Source organism: Gymnoscopelus microlampas, assembly GCF_963454915.1.
Source record: "Gymnoscopelus microlampas genome assembly, chromosome: 15".
NCBI lineage: Eukaryota > Metazoa > Chordata > Actinopteri > Myctophiformes > Myctophidae > Gymnoscopelus > Gymnoscopelus microlampas.
In genome coordinates this window covers 13,327,351-13,344,437 of record NC_139952.1, presented here as the reverse complement: position 1 = coordinate 13,344,437, position 17,087 = coordinate 13,327,351, and the positions used below count along the sequence as shown (strand labels likewise).

Sequence of the window (17,087 nt, the reverse complement as noted above, 5' to 3'; positions counted from 1 at the left end):
TAAGCAACACAATACAGAGACACATTACGATATCCACATTACCTCAGCATTCTGCTCGGCTGTTTAGATTGCTCATTTGGCTTGTTGCATGTATTGCATTTTTCACATTTCCTGTTGCATTCCTTGGCCCCCGAATCGCTGCTTGCAGCTATATTTAATAATTATAATAATAATAATTTTGATTCAAATTCAATTCAAAATATTATTGTGCCAGTATGATGACTTTTAACCCGGCGTACATATTTTGGGCATGTCAATATTGTCAAACATTGCATTTTGCGATAGGGAGGGGAACAGCCAGAGGCTATTAGGGGCGGAGTCTATGGTCTGGAGCCAGGCTAAGATGCTATGGCTATGTATGTGGGGATCCGTGGCAAGGAAAAGTTTGGGACTTGTACTAAAGAGTGAGAAGTTAAGTTTGGTCAATTTATTGCCACATCCCTGATGTCTAACTTTCCAGTTGTCAATATACACTTAAAATAACATTGCTATGTTTTAAAGAATAACGAAATGCCAGCTATAGCTCATTTGCTGTACTGACAAACATATTGTCCGGCCACATTTGCTGATGGCCAACTACTGTCAACGTTAGTTATGGAAGTAGCATAATATTTGCTTGCTGGCTCAGCCGTTTTTGGAACTAGAAGACCTGTCCATTGCCAGACCAGTAGAAAATCTGTGCAATTATGGTGGTTTAATGAAATAAAGTTTCTGCGGTATAACAACCTCATGCTGATATAACGATGGGCGCGCCAGATATTATTCAGACCCCCAGAGTAGCAATAGACATATTACACATCAAAAAAGTTTTCCTTTTAATTTTTCACGCCTGAATATATGAATAAAATTTAATTAGATGTTTTAATCTTTGGCAGGCAGCAAGGCGCTCATCCTTTACTTCCAGCTAGAAATAAAGACAGTTATCTGCTCCTCCTCACAGGATTTAACAGCAGTCGTGACCCATGTTCCACTCCTATTACAGAGGGATCTCCGAGGTTCCCCTCGAGCAGTTCCTGAACTCTCGGAGCACGATCCAAAAGAAACGGGTCACTTGCTCATGTCCTGCGGGGCATAACCCAAAATGTCAAATGTCTCTGTTACCTTTTTTGCAGAAATCGACAAAGAGAGCTGCGGCGACCCGGGGATCCCCCTCTACGGGGTCAAGGAGGGGGACAGCTTCTCCAACGGCGGGATCCTGAGGTTCGAGTGCCAATTCGGCTTCGAGCTAATCGGAGAGAGGACCATCTCCTGTCAGGACAATAACCAGTGGTCTGCCAACATTCCAATTTGCATATGTAAGTAATCACGAAAATGACTCGGTATCGCTAATTAATCATATCAAATTGCACTATAATCAGCAAATAGGTCATTTTTGTGAGATCCAGTACGTCGACAGATTTGCTCTCATGTCGGCACACGCGGTAATGTATTCATTTGTAACTTAAATGAACACTCAGGATTCTAGAATGCGTCCTCTTCTGTCAGCCAGGACAGCCATAAAGGTGTACATTATAATTGATGAGGTGAGACAACTGCTCAGCACCTGATTATCGTGTTTTAGCAAGTAGTACATGTACACAGACAGTGTGTACTACACAAGCATGCTGCAAGCGGATCATCTCGCCTCTATCATTTATCACTTAGCCTGTTCAAATAATTCCATAACAAAGAGCGAACCAACTCGGGGAGGAAAAAATATATTTCAAATTGCTGACTTACAATGAAACACTCGAGTGATTCATGTTAGGCGGTGTTAACCCGTAAAGACCTGGAACGCATCTGTGTTGCTTTTTCATTTGAGCTAAAAAGCATTATTTTACACTTTGGCTATTTAAAAATAGCAGATATACAAGCTCGTAGCGAGCTTGTAGATCTGCTATTTTAGAAAAATCGTGAACATGTGTGAAAATCTTTCAATACATATTCTTTTAAAGTCAATGCAAACACTTTTAACTCAAATCTTTCCTTTCCTTCTGGTTAGGATTTACAAGACATTTTTAAGAATCGCCTCAGGTCTTAATGGGTTAATGAGCAGGTTCATATTATCCTCTACAACACAGTTGAAAAGACTGCTAATGGCATGTGCCTCTGGCTGGAAGACAAAAGATAAAAGGAACAATTTGCACCTAATGTCATAGGGCTGTATATTCCTTTTCATAATTTGGATTCCATTCAGGTCGGGTAAAAATGTTCCGTGAGCGAGTAGCACACAGAGACTCAGAGGATTGGTTCTTCAAAAAGGGAAATCACTCAAACTCAACAAATGCCGTTCCCTGTAAACCTTTCTAATGTAAAATCTTCCTCAGAGATTCCTCTTTAACCCTCTAAGACCCAGCGATGCTTTTTGGCAACAATTATATTTTATAAAGAAAGGAGTTTAAATAATTTGTTTTTCTGTTATCTTTTCATTTCTTCACCTCTAAATCCTCATTGGGTCCTATTGTTTAGTCTTACAATGCCATTGGCCAGGATATGTGCATATAAATACCCCCCACAGAGGAATCATCATCAACTTGAAAAAGCTCCGGGTCTTAGAGGGTTAATCCTTTTTCCCTCTACACCACACAACTATGAGCCAAAATAGCCGATCTACAAGCTCACAACACATTGCTACATGAGACGTTGTGATCTTATAGATCTTCTATTTTCGCAGAGTGTTATGACATACGGAATAGGGATGCTATGGGGCTCGAGTGGATTTCAATGTGAAATCAGACTGGATGATTTCAACTTGGTGGGTGATGTTTGTGGGGAATATGGCCCGAGAGAAGGAACACAATGTATCTAATATTATAATAATAATTGATAGTGTCTGCACCGCTTTGATGTTGACATTCTACCCCGTCACCATGGATACCATATAGGGAGTTTATTCAGGCCCACAGGGGATGCTCACTGCTGTAATGTGTGGTGAGGACGTCCGACCATGGGGATGAATATTTAACCCGTGTCATTTTAGATTTTAACCACTTTAACCGTTATTTCATACTTTAGGTATTCGAAAATAGCAGATTTACAAGCTTGCAGCGCAGCACCGCGTGCCGCACTGCAAGCTCGTAGATCTGCTATTTTTACAAAATCGGGAAAATGTGTGCAAATCTTTGAATATATACATTTTTTAAAGCGAACATTTTTAACTCAAATCTTTGCTTCTGGGGGGTCCCTGGAACAAAATATTTTTGAGATGGGGGTCCGCGGCCAATTACATATAATTTTGGGTGGTCCTTGACATGAAAAAGTTTGAGCACCACTGATATTATAGCATCATAGGGTTTAAAAAAAAACTGTTAGGATTTAGAAGACATTTGTAGAATCGTATCTCAGGCCTTAAGCCCCTTACACACCGGGGGCGAATTTTTCATGCGAATAATACGTTTTTTTTTAACTCATTACCTGCCAAATACGTTTATAAGAGTTTTGAAGAATTTAGCTATTGTTTTTTGTCATAAAAAAATATATTTTTTACAAAAGAAAAATAATAATATTTTCTATTTTTTGGGTTTTTCCGTTTTTCCGTTCGTCACAAAGAACCAGGAGATAACATTTTCCAAAAAGTTGCTGCTCCATTCACTTCAATGTTAAAAAATAAACGGACAAAAAAATAAAACAATATAATAAGTACTAGGTTAGAAAACACTGGCAGAGGCTACAGAGTGTTCTAGATAAACTCTGGCAGTTTAAGAGTTAAAACCTTATAAAGTCAAGGCAAGCTTACATGGAGCGAAAAAGCGAAGCGAAAAAGTGTCTTTTAATTATTCGGAACGAGTCGCCGGTGTGTAATGACCTTTAGGGTTAACAGAAAATACTCTCTCTCTCTCTCTCTCTCTCTCTCTCTCTCTCTCTCGCTCTCTCCCCCTGCGTAGTCCCTTGCCTGTCCAACTTCACGGCCCCCGCCGGCACCGTGCTCTCTCCGGACTACCCCGAGGGCTACGGGAACAACATGAACTGCGTGTGGCTCATCCAGTCGGACCCCGGCTCCAGGATCCACCTGGCGTTCAACGACTTCGACCTGGAGGCGCCGTACGACTCGCTGACGGTGAAGGACGGCGAGGCCAACGACGCGCCTGTCCTCGGCCGCTTCTCCGGGGCGGAGAGCCCGTCCCACCTGACCTCCAACACCAACACCCTGAGGCTGGAGTTCCAGGCCGACCACTCCATGTCGGGGAGAGGATTCAACATCACTTACAGCAGTATGTTGTCTGTCTGTCTGTCTGTCTGTCTGTCTGTCTGTCTGTCTGTCTGTCTGTCTGTCTGACTACAGCAGTGGTGTAAAGTAACTAAGAACATGTACACAAGTACTGTACTTACCTCAAAAGTACAGTTTTGAGGTATTTTTAGTATTTCCAGTTTTCTGTAGTTTTACTTCTACTCCACTACATCTCGGAAGCGAATATTGTACTTTTACTCCACTACAATTATTTGAAAAATTTAGTTACGAGTTACTTTGCAATGATCAATTATTATATTATAAAACATTCATTAACCACTTTAGCCCAATTTTATACAAAGGCTATTTGAAAATAGCAGATCTACAAGCTCACAACGCGTTGCGATGCAACGCGTTGTGAGCTTGTAGATCGGCTATTTTCAAACATGTTAGTACTTTTACTTTTGGTACTTTAAGTATATTTTGATACCAATACTTTTGGACTTTTACTCAAGTCAATTTTGAATTCCAGACTTTTACTTGTAACGGAGTAATTCTATATCGCAGTATTGATACTTTTACTTAAGTAAAACATCTGAGTACTTTTTACACCACTGATTTACAGTATCTATCTATCTATCTGTCTGTCTATCTGTCTGTCTGTCTGTCTGTCTGTCTGTCTGTCTGTCTGTCTGTCTGTCTGTCTGTCTGTCTGTCTGTCTGTCATCACACACTCAGCCGTAACCATATAAGGAGTTCCCAATGCAGCCACGCCCAAATATGGAGTGTATGTTGTCTATAACCTCGATGTGTCGTCATGGCATCAAGCGCAAACATTCAGTCAGCTCCATATATGGGCACAAAAGGGGGCATGCCCATGGGACAAGGACCGATAGATGCCGATATCTCCGTATATGGCCGTATCGGTCGGATCAGCGGTGCAACGTAGGTGTGAGGGCCACATTGCGGCCCGAACTCTAGATGTTGGCTGAACCTCTTGTTGACCATATTTTCATAAAACAACTATTTCTTTAACAAAGTCCATCATATAACTGTCAACCTCAATAGTTACCCCGTAATATGCTTTTCAGGACATACATTTTGTCTCCATGCCTCGTTATGGACAATGTGGACAGTGTTACATCCTCAATAAACCCACATGAGGTCGTCAACATGTAAGGAAGCGACGGCAATTAAAGAGTGTTTATTTTTAGAAAAACACAATCCAACAGAGCCATCCATCCAAACAAAACAAAAAAGAGGCAAGAGGAAGTGCCTGGGATCCCCGGGATCCTTCCACCATAACTACAGCAAAGAAGACGAAGAAAAAAGAAAAACTCCCTCAAATTGGGATGCGCGGCGCCTCCTTCTCCAGAAACAAAGACGGAGCATCACTGTCAACCCCATCAAAGGAAACAACAGGAGGCACCTTGGAAGGAACCAAGGAATTGGGGAAGCTAGTGGCGGCGTGGCGAGTCTTTCATCGGGGCTCCCGGAGGCCGTTTTATAGATCTGCCACAGGTGCAAACAGGCATGTGATTAATTAGGGACACCTGGGGAGTCAAACAGACCACCAGAAAAGAGAAGAAACTCTCCTAATAACACCATGAGACAAGACAAAAAAAAACACACAATGACAGCGTTTCCATCCAAGTCAAGCAACTTCTAAGTGCAATTTACTGCCAATGCTGCACATTCTGTGCCTTGTTTACATCTCCTTCAGTGGGATTTATGTGAATACATGGACTGTGTGAATGTCGAGCGTATTTAATACACACATTGGCAGTGTGTTTACTGCCAGTCAAGATGACAGCAGGAAAAGTTGCTATGTCAATATTCATTAGACAAAAGCGTTTTCATCACTTTTTTATGGCATCTGGTCCTTTGATGTCAAAAAACATTTGCGATGCTGACAATTTTTTTTTAATACAAATGTGATGTTGCCATGCAGTTTTTTCCAACGCAATACATCATAGTTCGCATTAAAACACTTTGACGGAAACATGATGAAAACCCTGTAGTTAAAGTTGGCAGGCGGTGGCTACACTAGTCGCCACTACTCCTTTACAAGGAACTGCGTGCACGACTGCACGCAACAAGTGGTGTCTTTAATCTGTCTGGGAGCCGCGACGCCAACCGTCGATCGTGGCTTGAGGTTAATGTACTGTTACTGTCTACTGTTGCCCGTGTCTGCTGTTGCCTTTGAATTAATGAACATGGTGACATTAAAGTTCTTCAAAACATAATGGATTTCTCCATAGTCCAGTGCACGCACGCACGCACGCACGCACGCACGCACGCATTTAGTTTCTAATTTAGTGTTAACGTTAGGTAAAGGACACATCAGTAAATGTCAGACAAATCCATCACTCCTTTCCCATGGGGGGGGGGGGGGGGATTGGTCAATGTGCGCGCTTGTGGTCTGTCTGCGGTGTCTGCATGTTGGCTGGTGTCTGCCTCCCTGTCTGTGGTCGGTGTCTGTCTCTCTGTCTGTGTGTTTGTCGGTATCTGTCTCCATCTGCTGCATGTGTCTGTGTGTTGGTTGGTATATGTCTCTATCTGTGTGTTGGTTGATGTCTCTATCTGTGTGTTGGTTGGTTGGTTGGTTGGTTGGTGTGTGTGTGTGTGTGTGTGTGTGTGTGTGTGTGTGTGTGTGTGTGTGTGTGTGTGTGTGCGTGTGCGCGTGTCTGTCTTTGCAGCTGCCTTTGGCCATACTATCATTAATCTCTCTTAATTTACTTACACCAACAATGTCAAAATGGTCCTCAGAATGGTGTGGGAGGCCAACTTGGGAGTTCCCTTCACGGACGGAGCATGGAGCCAGCTTCAAAGACATTTTAAGATGTCGTCGAGAGAACTTAAAATTTGGCATTTAATCAATTCTAATTAATTTTAAACGGAGTCTACTGGACCCCTTCAAAATGACATAAGGCTACGCTAAGAGATTGCCCCGAGGGCTGGAAATGCCCCGGGACTGCCCTAACTTAATGTGACTTCTAGGGGGGGAATTCATGATCATGTTGAGCGTATTCCGTGCGTGAAATCCCCTTTCCCCTGGCTTGTGCGTTCTGGGGGACCCTTTCTCTCCAAAGAGATCTAATAGCCTCTGACAGTGAGTGGGGTCAAAAAGCCTTCATGTTGGGGTACAGACTCCTCACGTGCATTCCGTGCAAGTGGAGGACCCCAACTGCTCCGTGAAGGTCTGGTTCATTCAGCTTGGCCGGGACTGTCCTTCACACGTCTTAGTGGAACGTTTATCTGCTGAAATGGGAGAGGTGGGAAGCCTACTCCAGGGGTCCTGACTAAGGTCTATGCCCAGCTCTCAGGAACTAGCTCTTAATAGCAGCTTACTATTAGTTTTATCTTCACCTGTTGTTCCATCTCGGTCGGTCGGTCTGTCTGTCTGTCTGTCTGTCTGTCTGTCTGTCTGTCTGTCTGTCTGTCTGTCTGTCTGTCTGTCTGTCTGTCTGTCTCTTTCTCTGTCTCTGTCTCTGTCTCTGTCTCTGTCTCTCTCTCTCTCTCTCTCTCTCTCTCTCTCTCTCTCTCTCTCTCTCTCTCTCTCTCTCTCTTCAATTATGATTAGCTATTTAGGCATTTAGCAAAGGCTCTTCCAGGCTCATCTTTACAATCATCTCTCTTTTGCTCTCCCCCTTCTTATTTATTTGTATTATCGTATTATCTTCATGTCTGTGCCGGTGGACACGTTCAGCTGCTGTTGTTTTTTTGATATTGCTTTTCTTGGTGTTGCTCCTGGTGTTTGTATCGTATTTATTGTTCGTTTGCAAGTCTAAAATGCCAAGAAAAAATATTAACCATGAAATATAGAAAGAGGAAGATTTGACTGTGTAATATACTTTTTTCTTTTCTTCTTAATTATTATCATTGTTATTATTTTTTACCGTCCAATTAGACCACAGCACAGACAGTCTGGAGTTAGATTTCCCATGAGTTGGACAGACTTAATATTTGTCCTGTGCAACTATTTTATTTTATTTGTTCTGTTCGTCTGGATATTTAATTGCATTCACCTGGTGTCCCAGCTTTAACCCATTAAGACCGGAACGCATCTGTGTCATTTTTTTATTTATTTGGCTGTTCAAAAATATTTTACAAATATTTTGTTCCAGGGACCCCCAGAAGCAAAGATTTGAGTTATAAATGTTTCCTTAAATATATATATATATTCAAAGATTTGCACACATTTTCACGATTTTTCCAAAAGCTTGTAGATCTGCAATTTTTGAATAGCCAAATACATCTAAAGTGACACAGATGCGTTCCCGGTCTTAATGGGTTAAACAGGTCCCTCATTACGGCTAGAATGAGAACTAGCAGCACTGTGTCTGCAGTCTATAAGGTCTAGGTGTCAGAACCACTGAGGTGCAAATCTATCGCCAGATCACAAACTGTGTGACACGAGATCGTAGGGAAGTCACGGGGGGACATTTTTACAGCGCCCAGAGATGAGGGCTCATAACATCACATCTTTATGATCCAATCTCCGAAAATTGCTTAGAAATTACAAGTGCAACCGTATACCCCGATACAATATTTGCATGGGATCACAGTATGGCATATTAACTAGTGGGAAGTCCCGAGTCGGATCGTATCATATCATTTGCCATCTCCATCTCCATGAGTGCCCAGTCATTTCCTCGAGATATTTCCTGATAACACCCCCCCTCTCCCTCTCTCTCTCTCTCTCTCTCTCTCTCTCTCTCTCTCTCTCTCTCTCTCTCTCTCTCTCTCTCTCCCGAGCGGTGTAAAGTAACTAAATGCATTTACTCAAGTACTGTACTTAAGTACAATGTTGAGGTACTTTTACTTTAATGGAGTATTTCCAATGTTCAATACTTTTACTTCTACTCCACTACATCTCGGAGGCAAATATTGTACTTTTATTCCACTACAATTATTTGAAAACTTTAGTTACTAGTTACTTCACAGATATAAATTATTATATTATAAAACATACATCAACCACTTTAGCCCTGTTTTATTCATAGGCTATTTGAAAATAGCCGATCTACAAGCTCACAACGCGTCGCGATGCGACGGGTTGTGAGCTTGTAGATCTGCTATTTTCAAACATTTTAGTACTTTTACCTTTGGTACTTTAAGTATATTTTGATGCCAATACTTTTGTACTTTTACTCAAGTAACATTTTGAATTCCGGACTTTTACTTGTAACGGAGTATTTCTACATTGCAGTATTGATACTTTTACTTAAGTAAAATATCTGAGTACTTCTTCCACCACACTCTCTCTCTCTCTCTCTCTCTTTCTCTCTCTCTCTCTCTCTCTCTCTCTCTCTGAATCAGAAAATGTGAAACTCTCTCTCTTTGTTTTGACTCAGCATTCGGACATAACGAGTGTCCAGACCCTGGCATTCCCATCAACGCCCGGCGCTTTGGCGACAGCTTCCAACTGGGCAGCTCCATATCTGTGGTCTGTGAGGACGGCTTCATAAAGACCCAAGGCTCTGAGACCATCACCTGTCAGCTGGACAAAGGAAAGGTCATGTGGAGTGGACCTATCCCCTTATGTGAAGGTAAAACCTTTGATTCATTTCCAATATCAGAAATGGTCACATATAATGCACATTTCCCTGAGATACTAAGGTAACACAATACTGTCACAGCAACAGTGTTGATTTTGACAGCATTTTTTTTTTATATCTTATCATATTTTAGTCACCTGAAATGTTTTACTTTTAGTCTAGTCTAATATCATAAGATTTTAGTCGACTAAATCAGTGGACTAAAATGTATTTTGGCGTATTGATGGCATCGTAATGGCTGATTTTACACTTGGTTGCATACTGAAAATAGCCGATCTACAAGCTCAGCACAACGCGTTGTGAGCTTGTAGATCTGCTTTTTTCAGAGCGCAACGCCCGAGTACAACCAAACATAAAATGACTTGTTTTAGTTCTACTGGATCTCCTCTCCACTCGTCCCTCCCTAACATTAGAGTCTAGTTTTTATTTGTTGGCGAATATATTTAGTCTTAGTTTTAGTCATCATAGCTTAGTTTTTATTTTGTTTTTATTTATTTTTGTTTTCGTCAGTGAAAAAAGGTAGTCGACAAACCTTTTTTCGTCATAGTTTTAGTCGACAAAATCAACAGTGCACAGCAAGAAAGTCCTGGATTCAATCCCTGGCCCTTTTTTCTGGGGTTTATTCTGCATGCTATGGTTTCCTCCCACAGCCAAGAGGTGTGCAAGCGTGATGGGTTGAAGATTCCAAATTGCCCATTGTTTCTAATGGTCTTGGCCCTGCGATCAGCTCCCGGATGCAGGATATTTCAACAGAAGGTCTTAGAACAGAAACACAGAAACGAAAAGAACATAACTCTAAATCCTGTCTCTCTTTCTCTCTATAGCCCCATGTGGAGGCCACTATTCAGCCCCCACTGGAGTGATTTTGTCCCCTGGTTGGCCTGGTTACTACAAAGACTCTCTGAGCTGTGAATGGGTGATTGAAGCAGAGCCTGGGCGGTCCATCAAGATCACCTTTGACAAGTACGTGGTTGGAGCACGGTTGGGGTCTGTGGTTGGAGTGACAGTTAGGATTTGGTTTATGGTTATTAAAAAGACTCTGTGAGAGCTGTGAATGGGCAATGAAAGCAGTTAGCAGGACCCAGAGCAGCGGTTCCCGTGAAGGATCCCGGGTGCTCAATTTGACACGACTGACAACTGCTTATTTTCTATTCTACCCAGTGTGCACTCTCTGGGCGGTGACTATAGGCAATGACGTCAGAACCTGCGATTATGAATTCACAAAATGTGATAGATATATAATTTGCCTTCTCTGTCTCTATGAGACGTTCTTAAAAAAACATTCTTATCGCTCTGACTCTGTCTGTCTGTCTGTCTGTCTGTGTCTCTCTCTCACACACACACACACACACACACACACACACACACACACACACACACACACACACACACACACACACACACACACACACACACACACACACACACACACACACACACACACACACACACACACACACACACACACACATGCACACACACACACACGTGCTTCTTTCTATCTCCCTCTCTCTTGGGCGTGTGCTGTTAAGCGGCAATATGCAATTACAACTATCCAAACTGATGGCAATAATTGTTTTGGGATTATTGCGATTATGAAAAGGCATGGGGCTTTGGGGGCTATAATGGAGGATTCTGATTACCAAAAAGTTTGAATTACTTCAAACAAATTCTGTTTTACTTTGGATTGAATAGATTGCGGTAGGGTGCAATCTTTTTCTTGTGCTCAGAAATGATTTTACTGTTTGGCACATATTGCGTACTGTCATGTCCTGACATGTATACTTGACCATGGCCATGGCCCTGATATGTACTTGGCCATGGCCGTACAAGACAAGACAAGTAGCACCAGCCCCGGTTATTAGAATAGTCTAGAGTCTAGACGATTGCTCTGCGATTAATTCATTGCTAGGCCAACCGGTTGACCGGTGGTGTAACTCCATTACTCAGTGACTCAGTCAGTCAGAGACATTTGCGTTAAAAGAAAAAGCAGTTAAAAGCAGACAAAAGACATTGGATCACTGACATTGAATCAGCATTTAATGCTTGGAGCTTCAAGGTTTCTTGGAGCTTCAAACTGGTGCTAGATACTCAAAGTGCAGGCTCAAAAACTGTAGTAAGGCTGATATTGTCAATGTGATGATTCTGTGGCATTGCAGCTACAGAAAACGAAACAAAGGCAAAGTACTTCACTGTATTTCTTTATTATACACACTCATAGGTTCCAGACAGAGTTGGGTTATGACTTCCTGGAGGTCCACGACGGGCCCAACCTCCTGTCTCCTCTGAGTGGCTCCTTCAATGGATCCCAGGTGCCGCAGTTCCTGTTCAGCAGTAGCAACTTCCTGTATCTGCTCTTTACCACTGACAACAGTCGCTCAAATGCTGGCTTCAAGATATTATATGAAAGTAAGTAAAAAATAAAAATCACACCCAGTGTGAAGTGGGCGGTGTGTGGTCATCACAACATGACTCACTTTTAAAAAAAGGATAAATGACCTTTTTTAAAGTCCATACTGCTATTCATAGGGCTGCACATGTGTCATGTGTTTCGCTAGCCAATCACAGTCCTGAATTTGCAAAGTCAGCCAATCACATTACAGTTAGTGGTGATGACACTAGCTGTAATGTGATTGGCTGATATGAAAAAAGTATCGATTTGCATTAACAATGGAAGGGTTAGGGGGTACACAAATGTTTTGGTCGGTGTCCAAAACTCACTTATAGGGGGCGGCTACACCGCCCCAAAAACATAACTTTATACCGTATACACATCAACGGTCCTTTATTGAATTTAACCACTTAAACCCTCTAGTCTAGTGAAAAAAACTGCCGGGACTGCTTTCATACATCTACACCAAATCTCTTTGCCAAAAAATACCGATCTACAAGCTCAAAACACGAGGTGTTTTGAGCTTGTAGATCTGCTATTTTTTTTTATTACAAATGTTCCCCCCAGTTTAACACATTGACTGCCTCGATCGAGTTAACTCGATTTTAGCAAAAAAAATATAAAAAAAATGTTTCCTTTTTTTTTTTTTTTTTACCCAAAGACCAAGGAGTAATGAATTTTCGAAGATCTTCACTCTCATCCACTTCCTTGTTAACTTTCATTGAAAAATCTCTGGCATGAATAACAATAGGCAGTGAAAATAATTCAGGCAGTCAATGTGTTAAGCATTGCTGTTAAAGTGGTTAATAAACAGTCAATCAGCTATCAATTGAACCATACCATGCATGTGGTAATTTTTTTATGAAATTGTTAAATTATAGCAATCAAATATAAATATCAAATAGCTCAGACAGTCTCCATTTCCCAAAAGGAAATACATGTATTTAATTCAGTCTGATAAGAAGCAGCAGGGATAAACCATATCCCTACCAGTGAGGGGGGATATAAAATCAGAGGCCATCCCTATCTGTGTCCTTGTAAGCATGTGCTGAATAGGCTCTATGCACAGCAGACATTTTGGAGAAAATCTTACTTCCTTCACAGGTGTTACCAATGATACTAATGAAGGCTCTGTTCCATTCTGGTCAAACAGAGTCAGGGTGCTGTTATTGTGTGGTCCAGGGACCCTCATGGTTCCTTGAGAGGGTGTAACTCTGAGAGTGTACAAATGGAACCAAATGGACCCTCCCGGGTCCATTTGGTTCCATTTGTACACTCTCAGAGTTATGGGGGTCCTTGAAATGAAAAGGTTTGAGAACCACTGTGCTACGCTAAATGGAACAGAGCCTTCATTAGTGTCATTGGTAACACCTGTGAAGGAAGCAAGGAAGGGGCCCAATTTATGTCCAATATGGCTGCTGTGCATTGAGCCTATTGCATTATCCTGTAGCATTAGACATCTGAGAGGGCTTTCTTTTCTGACCAAGGCGTTACAGTGGACAGCTACTCTTGCTTGGACCCAGGCATCCCGGTCAACGGTATTCGGTACGGGCAGGACTTCTCCATCGGCTCCACGGTGTCGTTCGGGTGTGACTCCGGCTACAGACTCAGCCACGAAGAGCCGCTGGTCTGTGAGAAGAACCATTGGTGGAGCCATCCTTTGCCCACGTGTGATGGTACGTGACTTCAACTCACGGAACGCCATGTACTGTAAAACATGTGGCTCCCAAAGCACACTGCTGTACCGTGTGACACGTGTGCCGTGGGATTTTGTGACAACCACACGTAATTATTGCAATATTTACAACTATGCAAATTATGTATTCATTCATTTATTCATTTGTTTCTATATCAGTACTTTGTGCGAATACAGAGGCAAATGGTATACCCTAAAAAAGAAAGATTATACCATTTCCAACCTGTGTCCCTATTTTAGACATGTCATTGTAAGGTAGGTGAAAATTATTCAAATGTATTATGATTATTATTATTATTATTAGAACAAAACATGTGAACATGGCATATCTACAGGCTCACAAAGCATTGCATTGTGAACTCATAGTTTGACTATTTGTTATTAATATAGGTGTACGTTAAGATTTTGTCTTGCCCATGCATTGTTGTGCCTTGTACACAAAAAGCTAAACGGCAGAATACAGCTTGTCACTGGTGCAGCGGTTGAGACAGTGTTTGTGCTTTGAAAGCGTGCGTATATCCCAGCAGCCCTATAGGTTTGAAACCTGCTACAATGTCTCCCCCACAGCTCTCCTCCCATCTGTCTCAATCAACGAAATATAATAAAGAATACATAAATAAATAACATCCGTTGTGTGCCTGCCGAGATTAACTGCCACTGTGCAAGACAGCTGAAGTCAACTGGAATGTGTGTGCCCGTGTGCGTGTGCGTGTGTGTGTGTGTGTGTGTGTGTATATATATAATTGTGTGGATGAAATAGGCTCTCTCTCTCCTCATCCCTCCCTTCCTCCCTCCTTCCTCTCTCTCTCTCTCTGTGCCTGCCACAGACACCACCCTCCCACCCGCCACAACTTGAACTTTTTATACATGCTGTACAGTGGTATCCTACTGGTTCCGTCAGCTTGGGTACCAAGCATGAAATATGGCACAAAGTACCACATTAACCCATTGAGACCTGAAGCCGATTCTACATGTCTCCTAAATCTCAACAGTTTTCTGAAAAACTTATGTTTCTATATCAGTGGTGCTCAATCTTTTTCATGTCAAGGACCCCAAAATGATATGTATTTGGCTGCGGACCCCCATCAAAATATGTTGTTCCAGGGACCCCCAGAAGCAACGATTTGAGTTAAAAATGTTCGCTTTAAAAATATATATATTCAAAGATTTGCACACATTTTCACGATTTTTCAAAAATAGCAGATCTACAAGCTCATAGCGCGGCACTCGGTGCCGCGCTATGAGCTTGTATATCTGCTATTTTTGAATAGCCCAAAGTGTAAAATAATGCTTTTTAGCTCAAATCTAAAAATGACACAGTTCCAGGTCTTAATGGGTTAACAGCTGGCCTGGCATTGCTGGGGTTATTACACTGATAAAGCATACTTCGATGATCAGCGTGTTCAGCTTCCGGTACCCACCATTGGCCTGCTTATTGCGTGGCTGAATTAGGCTCTCTGTCGTCCAGTCCATAGGATGCGATTCGATGCAATGGAAAAGTACGGATTAGCCAACATCGAACTCTTGGTTGGTGGGGGTGTTGCAGTGTTGGTTTTAGTTGGTGTCATCCAGTGATGTAAAGTAACTAAGTGCATTTACTCAAGTACTGTGCTTAAGTGCACTTTTGAGGGATTTTTACTTTACTGGAGTATATCCCATTTTTAATACTTTTACCTCTGCTCCACTACATCGCAGAGGCAAATATTGTACTTTTACTTTTACTACAATTATTTGACAGCCTAAGTCACTAGATGCTTTGCAGATTCAGATTATTATCACAAAACGTACATTAACCACTTCAGCCTTATATGCATTTAGACCATTTGAAAATAGCCGATCTACAAGCTCACAATGCGTCGCATTGCGACGCATTGTGAGCTTGTAGATCTGCTATTTTCAAAAGATTTTCATACATTATGAACTTGTGAAATGGGACATTCTGCACAATGAGTACTTTTACTTGTGGTACCGCCATTACTGCCAATACTTTTGTATTTTTTACTCAAGTCAATTTTGATAACCGGACTTTTACTTGTGACAGAGTATTTCTACACTGCAGTATCGATACTTTTACTTAAGTAAAAGATGCGAGTACTTTTTTCCACCACTGGTGCCATCCAGTCCATACATGGGCATACAGTATCTGCGCGCCCACCACAGACACCGCCTGCCCACCCACCCACCTGCCTCGACTTGACTTCATATAGTACTGTAGATATAGATATACTGTAGATACAGTAGATATCACATACGGCGTGTGCGTATATACACTTCAGATCAGAAACACGTTGAATGCCAAGAACAATAAAGCGGAAGCAAAGCAGGGCAACGTGAGAGAACTGCTCGGGATGTTAGACTGCACCTGTCATCTGTTCGGTATGTGCGTATACGTATACATTTGATGTGGATTCTCCAGCGCTATATAAAAATAACCTCTTTCGCTGTGTGAAAAGAATCGCTGATGCAGTCACTGATCGTCACCGGGCATCTTGTACGGAGAGCAAGCCACTGGTGCGCACGCACGCACGCACGCACGCACGCACGCACGCACACGCACACGCACACGCACACACACACACACGCACACGCGCACACAGAGTGCCGAGCTATTTGCAGTGAAGGCTGCTATAGCTGACAGGAGTTGATTTGAAAAGAAGATTAGAGATCTGTCTGTGTGTGTGCCTGCCTGCCTGGCTGCAAGTGTATGTGTGTGTGTGTGTGTGCGTGTGCGTGTGACAGAGAAAGACTTTGTGTGTGCGTGCGCACGCACGCTCGTACCCATTCGCGCCTAAACATGTGTGCCTGGTGAGCACATATTCCTATGTGTCTGTGTTGCTTGCGCACATGCGCTCGTGTGTCTGTGTGTGCGTGTGTGTGTGCATGCATGCGTGCGTGCGTATACCAGTGCACCTCCTGTCACCTCCCCTCCTCTGTGAAGCATAAAAACAGGGAGGTCTGCAGTGGGCGCGTCGAGGGCCAGTGCTGGCTGTCACCTCCGCTCTGTCCTAACCACAATCAAATCACACACAGGGCCACTGAGTGCGAGTGTGTGTGTGTGTGTGTGTGTGTGTGTGTGTGGGTGCGTGCAAGTGTGTATGGGTGAGTGGGCACCGGGATGGAGAAGCCCCATGTCACTTCCCCTCTCTCTCACACTCCTCTTTCCCCTTTCCTTGCCCTCCACCCCCTCCCTCCCTCCCTCTCCCTTTCCAATCAGGACATGATCAGGGAGGAGCAGAGAGAGAGAGAGACACACACACACACACACACACACACACACACACACACACACAC

At 42.6% G+C, this 17,087-nt stretch overlaps 1 protein-coding gene across 1 annotated transcript in view; it reads left to right on the top strand.

Annotated features, from left to right (window-relative positions):
• The window catches only part of csmd3b (CUB and Sushi multiple domains 3b), a gene marked incomplete at its 5' end in the record, with an annotated part of 624,567 nt that overhangs the window by 449,055 nt on the left and 158,425 nt on the right, over positions 1-17,087 (top strand). Inside the window, 6 exons of the mRNA XM_084079659.1 lie at positions 1,113-1,295; positions 3,864-4,190; positions 9,505-9,699; positions 10,533-10,671; positions 11,930-12,117; positions 13,588-13,776. Of these exons, the coding sequence (XP_083935785.1) occupies positions 1,113-1,295; positions 3,864-4,190; positions 9,505-9,699; positions 10,533-10,671; positions 11,930-12,117; positions 13,588-13,776 (1,221 nt within the window). The remainder of the gene's footprint in view (positions 1-1,112; positions 1,296-3,863; positions 4,191-9,504; positions 9,700-10,532; positions 10,672-11,929; positions 12,118-13,587; positions 13,777-17,087) is intronic.